The sequence below is a fragment of the Perognathus longimembris genome, chromosome 23 (genome assembly GCF_023159225.1).
Source record: "Perognathus longimembris pacificus isolate PPM17 chromosome 23, ASM2315922v1, whole genome shotgun sequence".
Lineage (NCBI taxonomy): Eukaryota > Metazoa > Chordata > Mammalia > Rodentia > Heteromyidae > Perognathus > Perognathus longimembris.
Genome location: NC_063183.1, coordinates 32,104,962 through 32,124,942, shown reverse-complemented (window position 1 = coordinate 32,124,942; position 19,981 = coordinate 32,104,962). Strand labels below are relative to the sequence as shown.

The 19,981-nt window shown below is 56.8% G+C and overlaps 1 protein-coding gene across 1 annotated transcript; it reads right to left on the bottom strand.

Annotated features, from left to right (window-relative positions):
• Nucleotides 1–1,895: 1,895 nt before the first annotated feature.
• Rpap1 (RNA polymerase II associated protein 1) lies at nucleotides 1,896–19,943 on the bottom strand. Its single transcript, XM_048332680.1, has 25 exons — nucleotides 19,867–19,943; nucleotides 16,215–16,476; nucleotides 15,562–15,710; nucleotides 15,253–15,342; nucleotides 14,395–14,512; nucleotides 13,265–13,483; nucleotides 11,783–11,938; nucleotides 10,753–10,868; nucleotides 10,483–10,581; nucleotides 9,738–9,839; nucleotides 9,395–9,562; nucleotides 8,968–9,150; nucleotides 8,715–8,849; nucleotides 8,447–8,617; nucleotides 7,582–7,739; nucleotides 7,092–7,250; nucleotides 6,807–6,993; nucleotides 6,268–6,377; nucleotides 5,821–6,016; nucleotides 5,497–5,649; nucleotides 4,795–4,940; nucleotides 3,489–4,245; nucleotides 2,509–2,685; nucleotides 2,322–2,381; nucleotides 1,896–2,212 (listed from the first exon to the last, which is right to left on the bottom strand). Exons 2-25 carry the CDS (start codon nucleotides 16,393–16,395, stop codon nucleotides 2,063–2,065), a joined length of 4,140 nt encoding a protein of 1,379 aa, XP_048188637.1. The 5' UTR covers nucleotides 16,396–16,476; nucleotides 19,867–19,943; the 3' UTR covers nucleotides 1,896–2,062.
• Nucleotides 19,944–19,981: the final 38 nt, after the last annotated feature.

Genomic DNA, 19,981 nt, shown 5'->3' with positions numbered 1-19,981 from the left:
CACAGATTTCTCTATCTGTCCACAGCAAACAGAAACAGCCTCATTTTCATTGCAAAGAGTGGCTGTACCTTTGCTCATATCCTGAACTAAATAAACCAAGGAATACCATGCTAAAATTTCCTGGCTACATTACAACTAGTCCCATCATTCCTAACCAGAGTAGTACATGGAATGTTCCTCTAGATAATGAATTAGATGCTGCTTAGGTTTCCTCCAGCAAATATTTTGGATTCTTTTAAGACCTAAAGAAAAGTTAACACTGCATTCATTTTCTTAGTCAGTTGTGGGGCTTGAACTCAGGACCTGGGTGCTGTCCCTGAGCTTTTGCTCAAGGTTAGTACTGTATCACTTTGAGCCCCAGCTCAACTTCCAGCTTTTGAGTGGTTCATTGGAGATTAGAGTCTCATGGGGACTTTCCTGCCTGGGCTGCCTTTGAACCATGATCCCAGATCTCAGCCTCCTGAGTAACTAGGATTACTGCCGTAAGCAACCAGTACCTGGCTTAACAATGCATTTTTATCAGATTCTAAGTATATAACAAAAATGTGATGTTAATTTTGTCTATTAAATGAGCTTTAAAGTGTTCAGAAGAGTGGATACTATACAAATTATTCAGGTTATGTAAAATCACTTTTCAGGGTCTCATCAACTGAGAAGAATCTACTCAGCAGGCTTCTCCTGAGGCCCTCACAACAGAGTGAGCTTTGCCTTCAGTTTATTTCCTTTTACGGGAGCTGCGTATTTTTCTTTCATCTTTGTCAATTGTGGGTGGAGTGGCTCTCTATCTGGATTGCCCAGGGTGGCAGCTCTCGAAGTGATGCTTTAAAAAACTCCACAGGCTGCGAGTACGGCTTAGCGGCAGAGTGCTCGCCTAGCATGCATGAAGCCCTGGGTTCCATTCCTCAGCACAACCTAAACAGAAAAAGCCAGAAGTGGCGCTGTGGCTCAAGTGGTAGAGTGCTAGCCTTGAGCAAAAAGAAGACAGGGGGCTGGGGATATGGCCTAGTGGCAAGAGTGCCTGTCTCATATACATGAGGCCCTGGGTTCGATTCCCCAGCACCACATATACAGAAAATGGCCAGAAGTGGCGCAGTGGCTCAAGTGGCAGAGTGCTAGCCTTGAGCAAAAAGAAGCCAGGGACAGTGCTCAGGCCCTGAGTCCAAGCCCCAGGATTGGCCCAAAAAAAAAAAAGAAGACAGGGACAGTGCCCAGGCCCTGAGTTCAAGGCAAACACACACATACACACACACACACACACAACTCCACAGCACTATTAGGTTTTTCATATAAAGTTAACAACACTTTGGGTGGTATGTTCAGCACCCCAACTTCTCCATAACTGCTAGTGCTTCTAGTGAGCAGTTCTTTAATGACCATGACAGGGGCAGCGGGGACCTGGCCCAGAGGCTGGGTCTCAGGGCGCATGGAGGGGCAGCCGCCGCCCAGGCTGAAGCTTTGCTCTTCCACGTCTGTTGCTGGAAATGGCGAGCACGAGGTGTCCGCACCGACGCCGCGCTTCTTTACAGAGCCGGTTCTTCCAGAAGTACTCTCCTCCCCCAGGAGCTTTGTGCCTGCCGCTGGGGGCGGGGGGAGAGGCTGGGACCCACATTCTCACCGTCCCCACGTGGACTGTTTACTCCTTCCCCTCATGACCGCCCCAAATCACTCCTGTCCAGGTAACTCACCTCTTGGTTCTAACAGAGAATATGACAAAAATCAGTCCAAATCAGCCACCAGACTAAAAAAAACTTTATTTCCATATACAGTGTACTATACATTTCTCTATCGTGGCCTAGGGTGGGAGGCTGGGGGTACTTAGACTGCCTCGTCCCTAAAGAGGGACAAGACAAGCCGCCTCTTGTTCCCAGCCCAGGCCCGAGGCGCCAGACCCTGCGTTCCAGGTCAGGAGTAACAGGCTCGTTCTCACTGCGAGGCAGGCAGGCAGGCAGGCCTCGAGCTCCTCTGTCCTCTGCCTCCTCTAGGGCTCGATGCCCACACTGTGACCGAGTGTCTGGGGAGGAGCCCGGAAGATGCGCCCATCTTTGCGCCTGCAGCGGCTGTGCTAGGTCTGGGGCGCTCTGCTCTGGAGGGGCCCCGCGGTCAGCCTCTCGAGGTGCTGCTGCCTCAGGGGGGGCAGCTCTGAGTACAGCTCGAAGCCCCGCGGGAGGCTGGGGTCGGGGAGCTTGTAGTAGAGGAGGTGCTGCCGGAGAACCTGCGGACAGGGAAGCAACTTTGTGAACTTCCTGAGCGCGCTGAGAGCCTGCGGGGGGCCGTCTGTCCCCCCGTTCTGTCCCCGCCGCCCCCAGCGGCCCCACGCTTGCCTCCTCTGCTAGCAGGGAAGTCTTCCGCAGCATAGTCCTCTGAGCAGCCTTCACCTCATCCTAGAACAGGGGGAGGCGGCACCACGCTGAGGGCTGTTAACCCCCCCCCCGCCCCCCACCCACCGGCTTTGTGTGGCAGCCCCGTCTCTCGATCCTTCCCCGCTTGGAACTCAGGGAGGCAACTTACCGAGCTCTTTGGGTCCTGGGAGAACATGAAGTTGTTGACGTGAGCCACGGCCACGGCGTAGAGCACGGGGCACCAGCGTGGCCGGAGGGCGCCCGTGACCAGCGCCCGGAAGTAGAGCTGAAGGAGGGCCAGGTTGTCTTCGGGAGGCGCCGTGTAGCACTCCAGGGACACGGGCAGCTGAGATGGGGAAAGCGAGACCCCGTGAGGGGGGGGCAGGGATGGGCACGGCCAGGGCCTGGCTAGACAGCCATCCTTCCCCAGCACCTGCAAGTTAACCACCGAGCTCGGGGGAGAGCCCTTGCTAGCAGGCACAGGCCGTGGGTTCGAACTCCAGCACCACAAAGAGAAATCAAACATTGATTTCTTAGACTGGTTTATGAGATGAGAGATCGTTACAATATAATGTTATATGGGAAAAACCTCACCATCCCACATGAATTTTATAAAAGTGGCTATGTACATATAAAGGAACTAAAAACTGATAAAAACTGAACTCAAGGCCTCACTCTTAGGTTGGGCAGACACTCTACCACTTGAGCCACTCTGTCAGCCTTTCTTATGTTTAATTTCAAGATGAAGGCCTTGCTCCGTGCCCGGGCCAGCCTGGACAGTGATCTTCCTATTTGTGCTTCCCCGGGAGCTACGAGAGTAGGTGTGAGATGGAGTCTTGAACTCTCCTGCTCAGGCTGGTCTTGAACAGCGATTTTCCAATCTATACTTCCCAAGGGGCTAAGATGACAGGTTCGAGCCACTAGGGCTGATGTTTAGGAAATTTTAGCAAATTCCTTATTTGGAAATCGTGGCACCTTACAAGCAAGAAGCTCTGACTTATTAATAATATATACCCCCCTTTCTGTGGATTCCACCCAAACCCCCTCCAGTTGAGAGGAGGGACCCGAGGCCTCGCCAGGCTCTCAGGAGGAGGCCCGGAGCCCAGGGGGGTTGCCCCCCGGCAGGCGCTACGGGGCTGAGAAAGTCACCTGGGCCAGAGGCATGCCCAGAGCTCGCAAGGCTCCCATGTGATCCCCAAAGAGGGAGAGGCGCAAGGCGACACTGAACCGGCGCTGCAGAGGAAGGAGGACCAGAGCCCCGAATAGGTGGTCCCCAAAAGACACGGATTCAAAATGGTCCAGGAAGCTGGCATAGAGGTCGGGGAAAGACGTGAGGCCGGGGAGCGGGCAGTCCAGGTTGAGGCTCGGTAAGACCTGAGGCCGGCAGAGGCGGGCTAGCAGGGCCGCCACGAGACGCTGAACCGGGGCCTCCCGGAACAGCTCGCCGTCCACCAGGAACAAACACATGAGCCGCGCCAGGCGCGCGGCGGGCGGCACGGCCCCCAGGGCCTCGGGACGCCAGCTGTCCAGCACCAGCACCCACTGCAGGACCCGGGTCGCTGTGCCCGCGGCGTCGGCGGGGGGCAGCCCCGAGGGCGTGTCCGAGGCCCGGTGGTAGAGATGAAGCAACGGCTGGAAGGGCCAGTCGGCGGGCAGCAGCGGCTGCTCCGGCACAGGCAGCAGCAGGGCGGCGGCTCGCTGCGCGTCCCCGCGGTGCCGGGCCTGGGAGGCCAGCAGGCCGGCGCGGGCCGGGGAGCAGTGGGCCAGGTAGCAGCTGCGGATGCTGGGGAGGTCCTGGCAGGCCTGGGTAAGGAGAGCCCCTCGTCCACACCGAGCGTCCCCGCCGCTCCCCAAGGACAGCCCATCCGAGAGGTCGGCTGCCTCCGGGCCCCCGGCTGCGCTTTCCCTGCAACAGAAGCCAGAGGTGAGGGGGGAGGGGGCGCAGCGCCCCGACGCTGAGGCGCGCTTCCACGGGGCGGTGTGGAGCAGCTCCAAGAACAGACCCTGGAGTCACGGCCAAGGCCAAGTTCACGTCACTTCTCTATGCTCCATCAAGTACAGTCTCCCTCTCGTAGCATAGGAAAAACGCTTCCTATACAGATCAGTAAAGTTGGAGGTGCAGCTCAGGCGGAAGGACACCACCCGACAAAGGCAAGGGCCCCGAGGTCCAACCCCAGCCCGCCCAACCTCCCCAAACACACACATGCACCTAGCCCGCCAAACAGCCCTATAGATAAACCCCAAGGGAATGGCAGAGACAGGACAGGCGCTCGGTGGCAGGCCTAGGGGTGGCTTCCGCACCCCGTCACAGCCACACAGCGACACTGAAGTCTCACAGTCACCCTCGGGGGGGGGGGGGGGTAGAACACTGGTTACGTAGAATCAAAGAAGGAGACCCAGGCCTCAGGGGAGCAGCACGCACGCGGCTGAGCTGGCGGCTGGAGTGAGGACTTACGGGAGGAACTCGGGCCGGAACACGCAGCTCAGCAGCAGCTCCTGGGCCAGGTACTCGCTTCCGGGCAGCAGGCGGCTCAGCAGGGCCAAGGCCATGGTGTGGAAGAGGGCCGCGGCGCCGGCGGCGGGCGAGGGCTGCAGCGCTGCCTGGGGAGGGGCAGGCAGGGCGCGGTTGGTGAGAAGGGTGGTATGGACAGGACAAGGGGGCGGGCAGGGCGGTGTGGGCAGGAGGAGGGGGCGGGCGGGGCGGTATGAACAGGAGGAGGGGGCGGGCGGGGCGGTGTGGACAAGAGGAAGGGGCGGGCGGGGCGGTGTGGGCAGGACGAGGGGCGGGCGGGGCGGTGTGGACAGGACGAGGGGGCGGGAGGGCGGTGTGGGCAGGACGAGGGGGCGGGAGGGCGGTGTGGACAGGAGGAGGGGCGGGCGGGGCGGTGTGGGCAGGACGAGGGGGCGGGAGGGCGGTGTGGACAGGAGGAGGGGGCGGGAGGGCGGTGTGGACAGGAGGAGGGGGCGGGCGGGGCGGTGTGGGCAGGACGAGGGGCGGGCGGGGTGGTGTGGGCAGGAGGAGGGGGCGGGCGGGGCGGTGTGGGCAGGACGAGGGGCGGGCGGGGTGGTGTGGGCAGGAGGAGGGGGCGGGGAGGGCGGTGTGGGCAGGACGAGGGGCGGGCAGGCAGAGGGCAGAGGCCCGGGCGGCGGGACCCACCGCTTTCTGGGCCAGGGCCAGGGCCAGGTGCTGCAGGTGGTGCTCGTGGCGGAAGGCCCAGGCGGAGAGGGGGGTGAGGGGCGGCGCGGCGCGGGGAGCCGCGCACTGCAGCAGGTAGCTCTGGAGTCCAGGGGCGGCCAGCACGGACGCCAGCTGCGGAAAGGCCGGCCTTCAGATCTGGAAATGGATCCTGGGGCTTCCCGGTGGCTGTCTCCCCACACGCACTCAGAAATGTGGGTGCTGACAGAAGAGGCCTCCCCTGCCTCCCCCCCGCCCCGTCACTTCCCCCGATTCTAGCCGTCTTGGCCGGCTCCCTGGGATTACCTGGCCACACAGTCCCTTGTGGATCTGGACCACGGTGTTGATAAGATGGAGGAGGGCAGTGAGGAATGGGAAGGGGGAGGCTGACCCGGCCAGGCTGAGCGGGGGGCAGCCTCCCGCGCAGCCCAGCGACGCGAGGCTGGGGACGCCTTCGGCAGCTGCAGCACAGGACAGTGGGTTGCAGACGGGAGAGCAGGGCCTGCAAGGGGGGGGGGGGCGGGGAAGATGCGGAAGCTGGCGGAGGGGGGGGTCTGTGGCCCAATGGGCGCCAGACTGGGAAAGACCAGTGAGGCTCAGCTGGGCGGGCCGGTGCCAGGCACCTCAGTGCCCTTGAGGGATGATCACAGGGGAACCCCCTCCCCCGCTGTGCACGTGGCATGTACCTGAGTCCCGCACTCAGTGCCCCTGAGGTCACAGGGCCCCCCCCCCCCCCGTGCACGCGGCGCGTACCTGAGCGAGTCCCACAGGCCGCCCAGCGCGGGCTGGCTCAGCAGGGGCAGCAGCAGCTCCTCCGTCAGGCGCTCCATGTCCTGAAGCCAGTCCTCCGGGCACAAGTTTGGCTGGAGGGCAGAGGGGCCCACGCAGCCGACGGCTCAGGTCATCTATCCCCCTAGCCCCGTGTGCCCGAGCCTAGAGCCCCAAGAGCCCGAGAAGCAGCTCGGAGGACCCTGCAGTGCGGCCCCTCTGAAGGAGCGGAGGCCCTGAGCTCTCTGGTGCACCAGGTCTGGGGTGCGCGGGGAGCGGAAGGGCTTAGTGCTGCTTGTCTCTGGCTCCCCTGACGAATCCCCCTCTGGGACAAAGAGGCCGGAAGGGGAATGGAGAAGAGTGCAAAGGCACAGGGTAGAGTTCAGGGCGTAGCTCGGGAGTGGAGCACTTGCTAGCACGAGGCCGTGGGTCCCATCCCCAGCGACACAGACGCGCATGCGCACACACCACGTGCAGGGGGGCAGAGGTGGGAAGGGGAGGGAAGGCGGGCGGGCACTACTCACTTGCTGGCTCCAGGACTGGTAGTAGGCACCCAGGAACAGCAGGCAGGCGGTGGGCACCGGGCCCACGGCACTCCACCTATCAGGTCTGGGCAGCAGCTTCAAGGTCTGCCTTAGACACGGCTCCACGAGAGGCTGGAGTCCACACACCTGCGTCCACGTGACGGACGAAGCGGCCCGGGCAGCGTCACTGCAGGAGGGCCAAGAGGGCCACAGTGAGGGCGGGGCGGGCACTCCCTCCCCGCGCAGACGCAGTCCGGCCTGACGGGCTTGCCGGGGCCGGCCTACCTGGAGAGCTCCGAGCGGGCGCCGCCGGCTGCCAGGGTGAGCTGCGTGAGGAGGGTGAGCAGCGAGGCCGCCCGCTGCACGGACAGGGGTGGCAGGGGGTGGGCGCTGAGCTCCGCCGGCACGGCCTGCAGGGCCCTCGCGAGCACCGGGTACAGCTCCCTGACAAGGAACAAACGCGCCGTCAGTCACTGCAGGAAGGGAGACCGAGATCGGGGACGTGCGGTTACGGAGGACCGGGCGGGGGAGCCCGGGCTGGGCGCGCTTGGGCGGGCAGGACGACCTCACCCAGCCCCCAGTGCTTCTGTGCCCAGAACGCGCTGACCCTAGGCTCGTTCCCCACTTCCCCAGCTACAGGGGTACAGCCAGAAGCCCCTCTTCCTTTTTCTTGGCCTCTCTCCCAGCTTGGAACCTTGAGCGCGGCTGAAGTGTTGGGTTAGGCCAAGTATGGAAGCCAGGAGGGAGGTTCGCGGGGCCCCCCACTCCCCCGCACCTGTAAAGGTCGCCGCCGTGGCCGTAGGAGGCAGCCACAGCCCACAGGCGATAGGCCTCCGTGCTCAGTGCCTCGGCTTCCTCGGGGGGCAAGGCCAGTTCTCCAGGAGCTTCGGCCAGGAAGCGGCACAGGCGGCTCCGGAGATCGAAGCTGCTCAACTGGGAGTGGGTACAAGTTGTGGGGATCGGGGTCAGCTGGGGGGGGTCACACATCCAACCAGTGCCGGCGGGCTCTGTCACTGTGGAAAGGGGGCTCAACCCGGCTACCAGGGTCACAGCTCAGAGTAGGGGTGAAAGTACCCTGTTCTCTCCCCCCCTCTTTTTTTCTGGGTGCTCTTTCTTGTCTGTGCGGCTCCAGGTGAGGACCCCGCCTACAGGTGGTTCCTCTGGATCTCAGTTGGGCCCGGGAGCCCCCCCACATCCTGAGGCTGGACCAGGCCTACAGGACACCTGGGCTCTGATGATGAGGTGCCTGCCTGGGCCTTTCTGTAGAAATTGTTTGTTTTCTTGTCAGTCCTGGGGCTTGAACTGAGGGGCTGGCGCTGTCTCTAAGCTTCCTTTGCTCAAGGCTAGAGCTCTACCACTTGAGCCACAGCGCCACTTCCAGTTTTTTTTGTAATTTGCTGGAGATAAGAACCTCATGAACTTTCCTGCCCAGGCTGGCTTTGAACAGCGATGCTCAGAGCTTAGCCTCCTGAGTAGCTAGGATGACAGGCCTAAAAGCCACTGGCCCCTGGCCTTCTGTGGAGATTCTAAGCAACTGGGCCAGAGAGGAGGAGGAAGATGAGCTGGCCACCTAGAGTACAGGGGTCATGATTAGCTCCCAATCCAATCCCCCGCCCCACCCTTGCTCCGTGTCTGCTTACCAGCCGGGCAGCAATGTTCCTACCCGCCGAGGCCAAGACTCGAAGCAGTTTCATGGCCGCAGCGCAGGGCGTTCTGTGCAGACTGGGGGTGGGCCCGGCGGCCGCGGGGGGCCAGCTGGTAGGCAGGAACTCCCGCACTATGGTTTCCATCAGCCGAGGGCATTCCAGGACCTGCAGGAGACAGCAGGACCATGCAGGAAGGAGGCTGAGGATGGAGACCAGGGCAGCAAGGCTCCCGGCCCTGTCGGGTCCTCCCTCTCCTCCTCACCCGTGTGGCAGACTCCAGGGAATGGCGGGCCAGGCGGATGAGCACGGCCAGGGTGTCAAGGACCACAGAGGGTCCTGGGCAGGTCACCTCTAGCACGTAGCGCAGCCGAGGCAGCAAGTTGGTAGCCAGGAGGCCCTGGGGTCAGGGAGAGAAATCCTCTGCCAAATGCGGCGGGGCCCTGGGTGTGGATGAACCCTCCTGCCCACACCCTTGACACCGGCGTTCCAGGGGTGCTCCGGAAAGCTTCCTCTACCTTGATGACATCGTGTCGGGCCAGGTCGGGCGGAGGTCGGCTTTCTTCCTCGGGGCTCTTCTGTTTCGCCTTTCCTGCTGGGGGTTCTTCATCTTCGCCATCGTCCTCCTTGTCCTCCTGGCTGGGCATCATAGGGAACACCGAAGCCCCGTGGTACCAGGAGAAGGTGCTGTCCAGGAGCTCCTGCGAGGAGGGGGCAAGGAAGGAGAGGAGGAAAGGCAGCAAACAGCTCTAGGGGAACAGCGAGAACACCCCACAAAAAGCATAGCAAACAGGCTTTGGGGCTTTGGGGCCTTTAAGAGAACAGGGTGATGTCTGCCACCTAGTTCTCCACACTTCCTGCAAAGTCTAATTTCTTAGCAGAAGGGCAGGGCTAGCACGGGGAGCAGAGGCCGGACAGCTCAACCCCCTTCCTGCCCCGCAGTACCTCAGCTCCGGGAGCCACCAGCAGAGCACGAAGAGCCCGGATGGCGGCTGCGATGACCCCATCCACTCTGTCATCCAAAGAGAAACGCAGCAGGAAGAGGAAGCCAGCATCCAAAAGCAGGCCTAAGACACTTCCCACCAGCTGGTCCCCAAACTCGCCAGCCTGCGCCTTGGGGGTAGAAGGATAAAATCGGTGAAGATGCTGATACCTACTGCCCAACTCCAGGGTGACCCTCAGTGAGAAGGGCAAGAGATGGGGAAGTCTAAGGTCAAAGGACAAGGGTCTGGGGGGAAGGGGCAATGGGGTGGGGGAGGGGGGAGTTAGGCAGGAAGAGTCCACTTACCCTGCTGATGACCTGGGACAATACGTGCAGGGCAAGAGCTCTCTGCTGGGACACCTGGCTTCGGGTGAGGTGGAACAGCTCCTGTAGGGAGTACCCTGCTCTCTGAGGCAGGGGTAAGGGGTCAGAGGGAACCATGACACAGGCAGTAGCCAGAAAACACCCGGCAAGGTGTGCACAGACACACGCAAGTGAAACTCCCTGCCTCTGCGACACGGAGCCTCAAGCTGGCGAGGACAACAGGGCATTCATTTGCAAGGTGTGGTGGCGGGGGCGGGGGGCAGGCGGGGGAGACCCCCGCGGTGGAGGTTTCGCTGGCAGGTGCGCGAGGGCAGGAGTGGCCGGAGCGGGCAGAGGGGCGGCGCAGCGGGGCTACAGGGAGAGCGGCCACAGCCTCACGGAGGAGCCAGGACCGTGCGCTGAGAGCAGAGGGGATCTAGAAGCTTCCCCGGGCAGGGCCTGAGCTGGGCCAGCAGCCCAGGTGAGGGGGCTGGAAGGCGGCGAGTGAGCGCCCACGGGGGAGAGGGGCCAAGCTCCAGTCAGCATCAGGGGGAGGTAATGGAAGTGGACTGGCAGGTTCTAGAACGGAGCAGAACGGGAGGAGGACGGGAACGTCATTTTGAGCCTAAGAAATGGAATGAACTGGAACAAGGCACGCAAGAGGCCAAAGGCAACGGGTCGGGGGTCCTCTCCACACCGTCACTGCAGGCACTTGTGGGGCCCCAGCCCTCCCGGGGCCCGTCCTCACCTCCGCCTCCTCTCCATGGTGGTGCAGCCCCAGGTGCGTGGGCAGGTCCACGTCGGGGGCCAGGAGCTCTCCCTGAAGACTAAATCGGGCCTGCATTCTCTGGTGGGAAGAGAAGGAGACGAGGTTCGGGCAGGCCTCGGGACATGGAACTCCTCTGGCCTTAGGTGCCGGGAGAGGAGAGCCGGGGCGAGGAGAGCTGTTTCTGGGGCGCATGTGGACAGAGCGCCTGAGCTCTGGAAGCAGGGGCGGCAGGCCCCTCGCCCCGCTCACCTCCTGGGTCTGCTGCCGCCGGAGGGGGGGCAGGTCCTGGGTCCAGTGGAGCTTCTCCAGCTCCACAGCGTCCATGTGGAGCCATTCTTTGTGGGGGGTCACGGGCAGTGCCACACCTGGGAAGATGGGGCATGACAGTATTCCCTGCTAACCCACAGGGGCTCAGACACAGACAGCAGCAGCAGCCTCGGTTCTGGCTAAATGTATGGCCTGCAGTGACACTCCTAGGAACTGGGTGAATGTCTCAGCTACAACAGAGATGATCCGTGAGGAGGGGGAGAGTGGGGGGGAGGACGGAACAGGAGGCTACCCCCGCCACGGGAAGCACAGCCGTCCACTCTCGAGCACGAACCCCGGGAAAGGGAAAGGAAGACTGGAGTGGGGACAGTGAGGGGGGGTGGCTCCGGGGAAGTTAGGATGTAGACACCACCCCAGTACACCCTCCTGACTCCTCCTCCGTCCGCCCTACCCCCAGCCTGCCCACCCGCCCCTAATCCTCAGGGAGCAGGAGGTTCATGGCTGATGTAATTCAATTCCTTCTGTCGTTAATCCTTAATAGGATAATCTAGTTTCTAGAAAGCGGGTGCTTCCATCGGCCTCTGCCGCGGTCGGGCAGGTCCACAGACCTGCAGCAGTCTTCCCCTCCCGAAACCCTTGCCCTTCCATGTCCCCCCCCCCCCCCCACTGGGAAGAGGGAGAAGGCACGGCAGGAGGGACGGGCCGGGGCCAGGGCCAGGGCCAGGCAGCGCCCTGTCCAGGGGGGAGGGGAGCATGTGGCTGCCCTTGCGCTCACCAGGGAAGGGAGGGAAGGGGCAGCCACAGGGCAAGGAAACAGGAAGCATGTGCAGGAAGAGGACGCATCAGCCGTGAGTCCTGATTTGAGCCAATTTAAAGGCACTAATGAGGATTAACATTCTAATTCCAAGGGCAGAGAAGCCTCTTTCCTCCCATCCACCCATCCAGAAGGTCGCTCATTTCTCTACTTTTATCCACACCAAACAAAGATGGGCCTTCTCCAAACCTGGGGTTCCTGGCTCCAGCTTCTCTTCCTTCCTGGGTTCACCGGCAAAGGCTGATGTCACAGGCTCCTCTTTGGTGACATGACCCAAGGGTCCTCCTGGCTTCTGCTCTCCTACTTGCCCCCGGGTATGGCCATGAGATCTCAGGAAGGCAACCAAGCTAGGGTCTACAAGCACAGGAGGAGGGAGAGTAAGGAGGGCAGACATACCCCAGCTCCTAAGCACCAGGCACTTGCTTAAAGCTGCCTGCTTCTGGGTGCCAAGGACAAGGTAAGCTGCTCCCATCTCTGGCCTCAGCCCCCTGCAGTCTCCTATAGCCCTCGGTGACTCTGCCCTCCCACCTGTAAGGCCTCTAGAGCCTGATGATCAACCCTTTTCATTCCCTGGCCTAGGTGCTTACGCTTGGCTTGACCTGGAGCTTGGTACCAGGTCAGAGGTCCGTATGTGGAATAAACATATGAATGCTAGCTAAGCCCAGAGAGAGGGCAAGGGGACCAAGTGAACAAGTGCCCTCACTGCTCTCAGCCAGTTTATGCATCACTTATTCAAAGTCTAGTATGTCTGGCCAGGTGCTATTGGCTTATGCCTGTAATCTTAGCTAATTTAGAAGGCTGACATGTGAGGATTGAGATCTGAAGCCATCCTAGGCAGGAAGGTCTGTGACTCTTATCTTTGTTGTTGTTGTTTGTTTGTCTTTGCTGGTCCTGGGCCTTGAACTCAGGGCCTGAGCACTGTCCCCAGCTTCTTTTTGCTCGAGGCTAACACTCTACCACTTGAGCCACAATGTCACTTCTGGCCTTTTCTGTTTACGTGGTGCTGGGGAATCCCAGGGCTTGATGCATGCAAGGCAAGCTCTCTACCACTGAGCCACATTCCCAGCCCCTCCCGAACCTCTTTGCACTCAAGGCTAGTGCTTGACCGCTTGAGCCACAGCACCACTTCTGTTTCTGAGTAGTTTATCAGAGATAAGAGTCTCACAGACTATTCTGCCTGGGCTGGCTTCGAACACTGCAATCCTCAGGTCTCAGACTCTTGAGTAGGTAGGATTATAGGCATGAGCTACCGGTGCTCGGCTGTAACTCTTTTTATGCCAGTCCTGGGACTTGAACTCAGGGCCTGAGCACTGTCCCTGGCTTCCTTTTGCTTAAGGCTAGTACTCTACCACTTGAGCCACAGCGCCACTTCTGGCTTTTTTTCTGTTTTTGTGGTGCTGAGGAATCAAACCCAGGGCTTGATGCGTGCTAGGCAAGCACTCTACCACTGAGCCACATTCCCAGACCCCAGCTGTGACTTATCTCTAACCTCCAAAAAGTCAGAAGTAGTGCTGTGGCTCAAGTGGCAGGGTGCCAGCCTTGAGCAAAAAAGCTAAGAGATAGTGTGAAGTCTTAGTTCAAGTTCCCGTACCGGGACAATGAAAAACAGAAAACCCCAGTAGAAAGCCTGGCATCAAATGTAAGCCTTCCTCAACCCAGCCGAGCAGCCTGGCCCCTTACCAAGCTGAGTGAGGAGCTGCTGCTGCTCCCGCAGGATCTCCTCGGGAGTCATGGCTTGCAGTCTCGCTACGTTCTCTTCGTGGATGGTCTGGGCTTCCTGCTCGGCTTCCTGGCTGAGGCCCTTCCCCGTGACCACACGTGGCCTCTGGAAGTCGTGGGTGTTCCCTGGCCGCTGGCCACCCTGGCCTCCGGGGCTGGGTGCCTCACAGGTCACCGCACCTGGAAGGAATACATGATCAGTCCCACTGCCTCGACTTCCCGCCTCCACTAAGTGTATTGTCCCAGTGTCCCAGAGCCTGCCGCCTGAGCCGAGACTCCGGCGGGCCTCACAGGACCCCTGGCACTCTGGGGACGGGTGCTAGAGCTACCCACTCACTCTTACCCCAGGACTCTTGGGAAAACATGTCCATCCTCCCTCCCTCCCTCCCTCCCTCCCTTTTGAGACATGTTCTGTGTGGCCAGGCTGGACTAACTTGTGATTCTCTTGCCTTGACCTCTTAAGTGATGGAACTACATTGGTGTACCCCCACATCTTGCATTCCCCTTCCCTTTCTTTTAGAGTCGAGTTGAAGCCTGCCTCCTCCATGTGCCTCAGGTCTAGAGTGGACCCCAGGCTCCCACTCCTAGTGCTCTAAGTACACGGGAAGACTTGCTCTTGAGATGGCTCAAATGCACCTCCCCCCCCCCGCCCCCATTTTTTGTTCTGGTCCTGGGGCTTGAACTCAAGATCTAGGCATTGTCTTGAGGTTTTTGTGCTCAAGGCTATAGCACTCTATCACTTGAGCCACAGCTTTTGGTAGTTAATTAAAGATAAGTCTAATAGACTTTTCCTGCCTAGGCTGGCTTTGAACTGTGATCCTCAGATCTCAGACTCCTGAATAGCTAGAAGTACAGGCAGGAGCTTCAATGTACCTCTTGTTTGAGGCAGGGAAGATATGTATTGTAAAGTGATCATGTCTTGTAAAAAGGACAAGCCCAGGGGCTGGGGATGTAGCTTAGTGGTACAGCGCTTGCCTAACATGCATGAGGACCTGAGTTTGACCTCTAGAAGCGCGCGCAAGTGCACACGCGCGCACACACACCCCCCCCCCACACACACGGCGTAAGCATGTTCGGCGGCAGCAGCTCACCCTGTGCTGGGTCTGGGTTGGGCACAACTTCCCTGGCAGATGGAGGCCTGCTTTCAGAAGCCCGCCTGGCTGCGATCTCCCGAGCAAAGATGCTTCCCTTACCAGATGCTGGCTTCCCCTGTGGAGCAAAGGAAAAACCCAGGCCGACTCTACCCCAACGCCTTATATTCAGGTCTCTGGAACAGAGAGATGAGCCTGCTCAATCTCCAGGGGGGTTACTTAATCTCCTAGTCCTCTGAAAAAGCAGGACTGAGGCTGCTGGTGTCCGCTTGGTGGTAGAGCACCTGCCCAGCAGGCATGAGGCCTGGGGCGTTAGATCCCCAGTACCTCAAAAAACAAAGCAAACTTGGGGCCCTATGGAAACAGGTCTTGAAATGTGACAAACTTGGGCTGAAGTTATGGCTTTTACCTTTATCTCTTTAGGGGTCTCAGTTTCCCCATCTGAAAAATGGGGATAGTGGTATCTACCTGACATGGTTGTCATGAGCTACAGTGAGGTAATGTGTACCATGAATTTCTTAGGATGCTGCTTTAAAATTGGGAGCTGTTGAGGCTGCTCAAATTATTGAAACTGTAACAGGAGAAGATGAGACTCTCGATGTCCCCAACAACAACGAAGGGAGGGCTGGGGATATGGCCTAGTGGCAAGAGTGCCTGCCTCGTATACATGAGGCTCTGGGTTCAATTCCCCAGCACCACATATACAGAAAACAGCCAGAAGTGGCGCTGTAGCTCAAGTGGCAGAGTGCTAGCCTTGAGCAAAAAAAGAAGCCAGGGACAGTGCTCAAGCCCTGAGTCCAAGCCCACGACTGGCCAAAAAAAAAACAAAAAAAAAAAACGAAGGGAGTCCCTGCTTACCCGTCTCTCTTGTGAGCGATGGAACACAGGGGGGAAAGCAACGCCGCTGGGCACAGGCAGATTCACGGCCACAGAACTTGTATCTCGTTCCTACAAGCACAGGTGCACGAGATGCAGAGACGTCTCTGGACTAGATCCTGTGCCACTGACCCTCACCCCAAGGGCGCATGCACCAACCTCCACCTTCCCTGACTGCACAGAGGAAAGTCTACCTTCCTAAAGCACCCCCTCTCATAAGCCCAGCCCCCACCATCAAGGCCTGGGGCACCCTTAAGGTGCCTTGCCCCACTCCGCTAGGGGGAGACGCACAATAATTTTAGTCAAGACAGCGGTGATGTGCTGGTCATGCCTGTTCAGCCTCTCCTCAGGGTCTTCATCTGGAAGCGGGGGGCGGCCAGGGCTGGGCCTGGATCTCTTAGGGGGAGCAGGAACCAAAGCTGGAGGAGAATCTGGGAGGTCTGAAAACCAAAACCAAAACCACTCAGATTGGGGCCAGGAATGTGGCTTAGCGGTAGAGTGCTTGCCTAGGATGCATGAAGCCCTGGGTTCGATTCCTCAGTACCACATACACAGAAAAAGCTCGAAGTGGAGCTGTTGCTCAAGTGGCAGAGTGCTAGACTTGAGCAAAAAGAAGCCAGGGACAGTGCCCAGGCCCTGAGTTCAAGCCCCAGGACTGGCAAAAACAAAACAAAACAAAACAAAAAAAACCTAAAAAACATTCAGATCTTCACAAGAAGACCCAGAGGGTTGCAGGGTTAAAAACAAAGGAAAGGCAGGTGTGTGGGGCCTGGGCTCAAGCTGCAACCATCGGGTATTACTTAACCTCTTTGAGTCTCAGTTCCTCCATCTATAAATGGAGCTGCAGTGTCTGAAATAATGATGGGCAGAATCCAGCCACTCGAGGACAAGGGAGGGTGACAGGCCGGCCCTCTCCTCCCCAACCTCACCATGCAGGCACCCACCATCCAGCAGCACCACATCCCGATGGTCCTGCGGCGGAGGCCCGTCCGGGGCAGCCCTTCCACCTCTCCGGCTGCCTTTCTTCACCAACTGCACAGCGGGGGCTGCGCCAGCGGCCAGGAACTGACTCTGGAAGCGCAGCAGGTCCACCTCGGACTCCCCTGGCTTTGGTCTGGACAGCATGTCGACACTCAGGCTGCCTCTTCAGAAAGACTCAGTGAAGCACTGCTCCTGGGGTGTGCACAGTCCTCGTCACTCAACCCTAAGAGCAGCATAGGCAGGGGCCCTCCGCATGGGGAGCTGGACTCTCCAGACGAAGCCGGGGGACCCCATTTACCCTCATTCATATCTTTTACACACTCCCTCCCTCCTATTGCTTATACTAGGTTTAAATTTTTTTTTCCTGCCAGTCCTAAGGCTTGAACTCAGGGCCTGGACCCTGTCCCTGAGCTTTTTTTGTTCATGGCCACTTGAGCCACAAGTCCACTTCCGGCTTTTTTGGTTATTAATAGGAGATGAGTCATAAGACTTTCCTGCCTGGGCTGGCTTTGAACCTCCATCCTCTGGATCTCAGCCTCCAGAGTAGCTAGGATTACAGGTGTGAGCCACCACCAGTGCCAAGCAACCAGTAGTATTAGTGAGCACATGCACATCCATTTATGTGTGCGCGCACGTGATCTGGGGCTTGAACTTGGGACCTTGTAGTTAGTGGGTGTGGCGCACAGGGTTGGGTGAGAACTGGTACCCTCACACAATCCTGGTAAATGTATGAGGTTTCTGATTTAAGACGGTGCAGTCACTATGGAAAACAGTTTGGCAGTCTCTCAGAATGTTAAACATAGAACTACCAGATGACAGAGTAATTCAACTCCTTGCTATACACTGAAGAAAAATGAAAACATGTTCTTGAATATTCAGAACTATATTATTCATAATAACTGAGATGCAGAGGCAACTGAAATGTCCACCAACTGAATAATGGACTAGCAAAGTGTGGTATATACAACAGAATAGAATTTTCCAATGAAAAGGAATGAAAAGGTTATACATGCAACAACACACATCCTGCTAAGTGAACAAAGCCAGTAACAATGGATCCTTTTTTTTTTTTTGAAGTTTAACAGGAATTTATTTTAGTAAAACAGAATAAAGTAAGGAGACTTATAAATAAAAGGAAAAGCGTCTCATGCAGGAGGCAGGAACAGAGAATTTCCTCAAGTGTTCTTATAACGCATGACTCTATTTATGTGAAATGTCTGAAATAGACAAAACCAGAGAAATGTAAAGTACACTAGTGGTTTTGGGGGCTAGGAGAATTGGAAAAATGATTAATAGGTACAGATCTTCTCTTTGAGATCATGAAAATGTTCTAGGTTGCAACCTTGTAGGACTATATTGAAAATCATTAAACTGTATACTTTAATATGGTACCTTTACAGTGTGTGAGCTATAGCCCAGTTAAAAAACAAAAATGCAGGACCTGGGAATATGGACTAGTGGTAGAGCCCTGGGTTCGATTCCTCAGCCCCACATAGAAAAAGCCAGAAGTGGCGCTGTGGCACAAGTGGTAGAATGCTAGCTTTGAGCCAAAAGAAGCCAGGGACAGTGCTCAGGTCCTGAGTTTAAGGCCCAGGACTGACAAAAAACTGAAAAACAAACAAAAAATACAGGGGCTATCGAAACAGACATCTAATCCTATCTCATACGGCTGTAAAGATTAAATGAATGAAGAAAAAATAATTAGGCCAGTATGTACTAAATGCTCAGTAAGTATTAGCTACAATAGTAAGTACAGCTGGTAATTTATTTAACTTTTTTTGAGACAGGATTTCGTTATGGGGTCCAGACTCTTCTCAGACTTGTAGATTCAAGTGATCCTCCTGCCTCGGCCTCCCTAGTAGCTGAGATTACAGGTATGCACCACTGAGTACAGCATATTGATCATTTTATTATTGGCATCTAGTATGGGAGTTCCAACTGCTAGCTCTTCACTTAATCCTCACAACCACATGATGTAGATTACCATTTTTATTCACATTTGATAGCTGAGGAAAGAGGAGTGCTAAGAAGTTCAGTCATTTGCTCAATGTCTCAAGAGTTAGTAAGGGATGGAGCTAGGAATTCCAAGAGTTTCATCACTATGTTCTGTTGCCTAGTTTTGTGTGATTCTTGAGTATCCTAGAAGTCTGGAATAGCAGGAAGGTATCAGAAAAAGCTCTAATGAAGCTCCTAAAAAGGAAAAGCTGGAGCTGGGTGCTGGGGCTCATGCCTATAATACTAGCTACTCAGGAGGCTGAGATCCAGAGGATGGAGATTCAAAGCCAGCCCCAGCAGGAAAGTCCATGAGATTTCATCTCTAAAATAACCAGCAAGGGGCTGGGAATATGGCCTAGTGGCAAAAGTGCTTGCTTCTTATACATGAAGCCCTGGGTTCGTTTCCCCAGCACCACATATATGGAAAACGGCCAGAAGTGGCGCTGTGGCTCAAGTGGTAGAGTGCTAGCCTTGAGCAAAAAGAAGCCAGGGACAGTGCTCAGGCCCTGAGTCCAAGCCCAGGACTGGCCAAAAAACACACACACATACACATAAAAACCAGCAAAAAGCCAGGCTGGAGGCATGCATAGGTCACTTGGTAGAACACTAGCTGAGCTGTAAACCATATGCACATGAAGCCCAGGACCATCAAAAAATAAATAAGTAAATTCTATTTCATTATCTCTTTCTCCCTATGAGCCAAGAAACAAATCTCAAAGGTCTGTATTTTAAGTGACTTTTCCTTGTAGAAGTCTCTCTTTGATCAAATGATGCAATGAAATTTGAGGTGAGGGGGTATGGTAACTACACATAATAGAGTAAAAATGTGAGTTACATTATGACCAAATATTAATCATATGGGAAATTAGTGCTACAGGACTTCAAAGGTAGATCCCTATAGGTTAAAAACAAGGCTAAATATTTAGTCCATACTTTAGAGAGTCAGGGTGGTTATAGGCGCAACCTTGAAACTAATAGGTCAGAAATCAAATACTAAGCTGGGAATATGGCCTAGTGGCAAGAGTGCTTGTCTCATATATACATAAAGCCCCTAGGTTTGATTCCTCAGTACCACATACACAGAAAAAGCCAGAAGTGGTGCTGTGGCTCAAGTTGGCCGAGTGCTAGCCTTGAGCAAAAGGAAGCCAGGGACAGTGCTCAGGCCCTGAGTTCAAGCCCCAGGACTGGAAAAAAACAAACAAACAGAAATCAAGTACTAGTCCAATGCCAGTGGCTCATGCTTAGGAGGCCAAGATTTGAGGATCACAGTTCAAAGCCAGCCTGGGCAAGAAAATCTATCAGATTCTCCAATTAACCAACAGAAAGCTGGAAGTTGGGCTGTGGCTCAAGCAATAGAGCCACCAGTAGAGTAACCAGGCTCTGAATTCAAGCCCCAGGACCAGCATGTATGTGCACGTGCGTGTGTGTGCAAGCAATGCACTTACCACACTATCTGATATACACAAAAAAGCCTTAGCAATTACTGTAGTAGAAGAACAAATTAATACACACACACACACACTTCAGGGAACATTTGTCCCAAACCAATCTGTGCTAGAAAGGCTGACATCTTGAATGTCAGTCTCGGGGAGTAACTGGAAGTAACGCTAAGCTCTACGCGAGTCCCCCACAGCCGGGCCCTCCAGCACGCCACCTACCCGCTCCAGCTCCGCCTGGGCGCCGCCATCTTGGCGCGCACTTCCGTCGCCGCGCGAGTTCTACTTCCGGCGCGCCG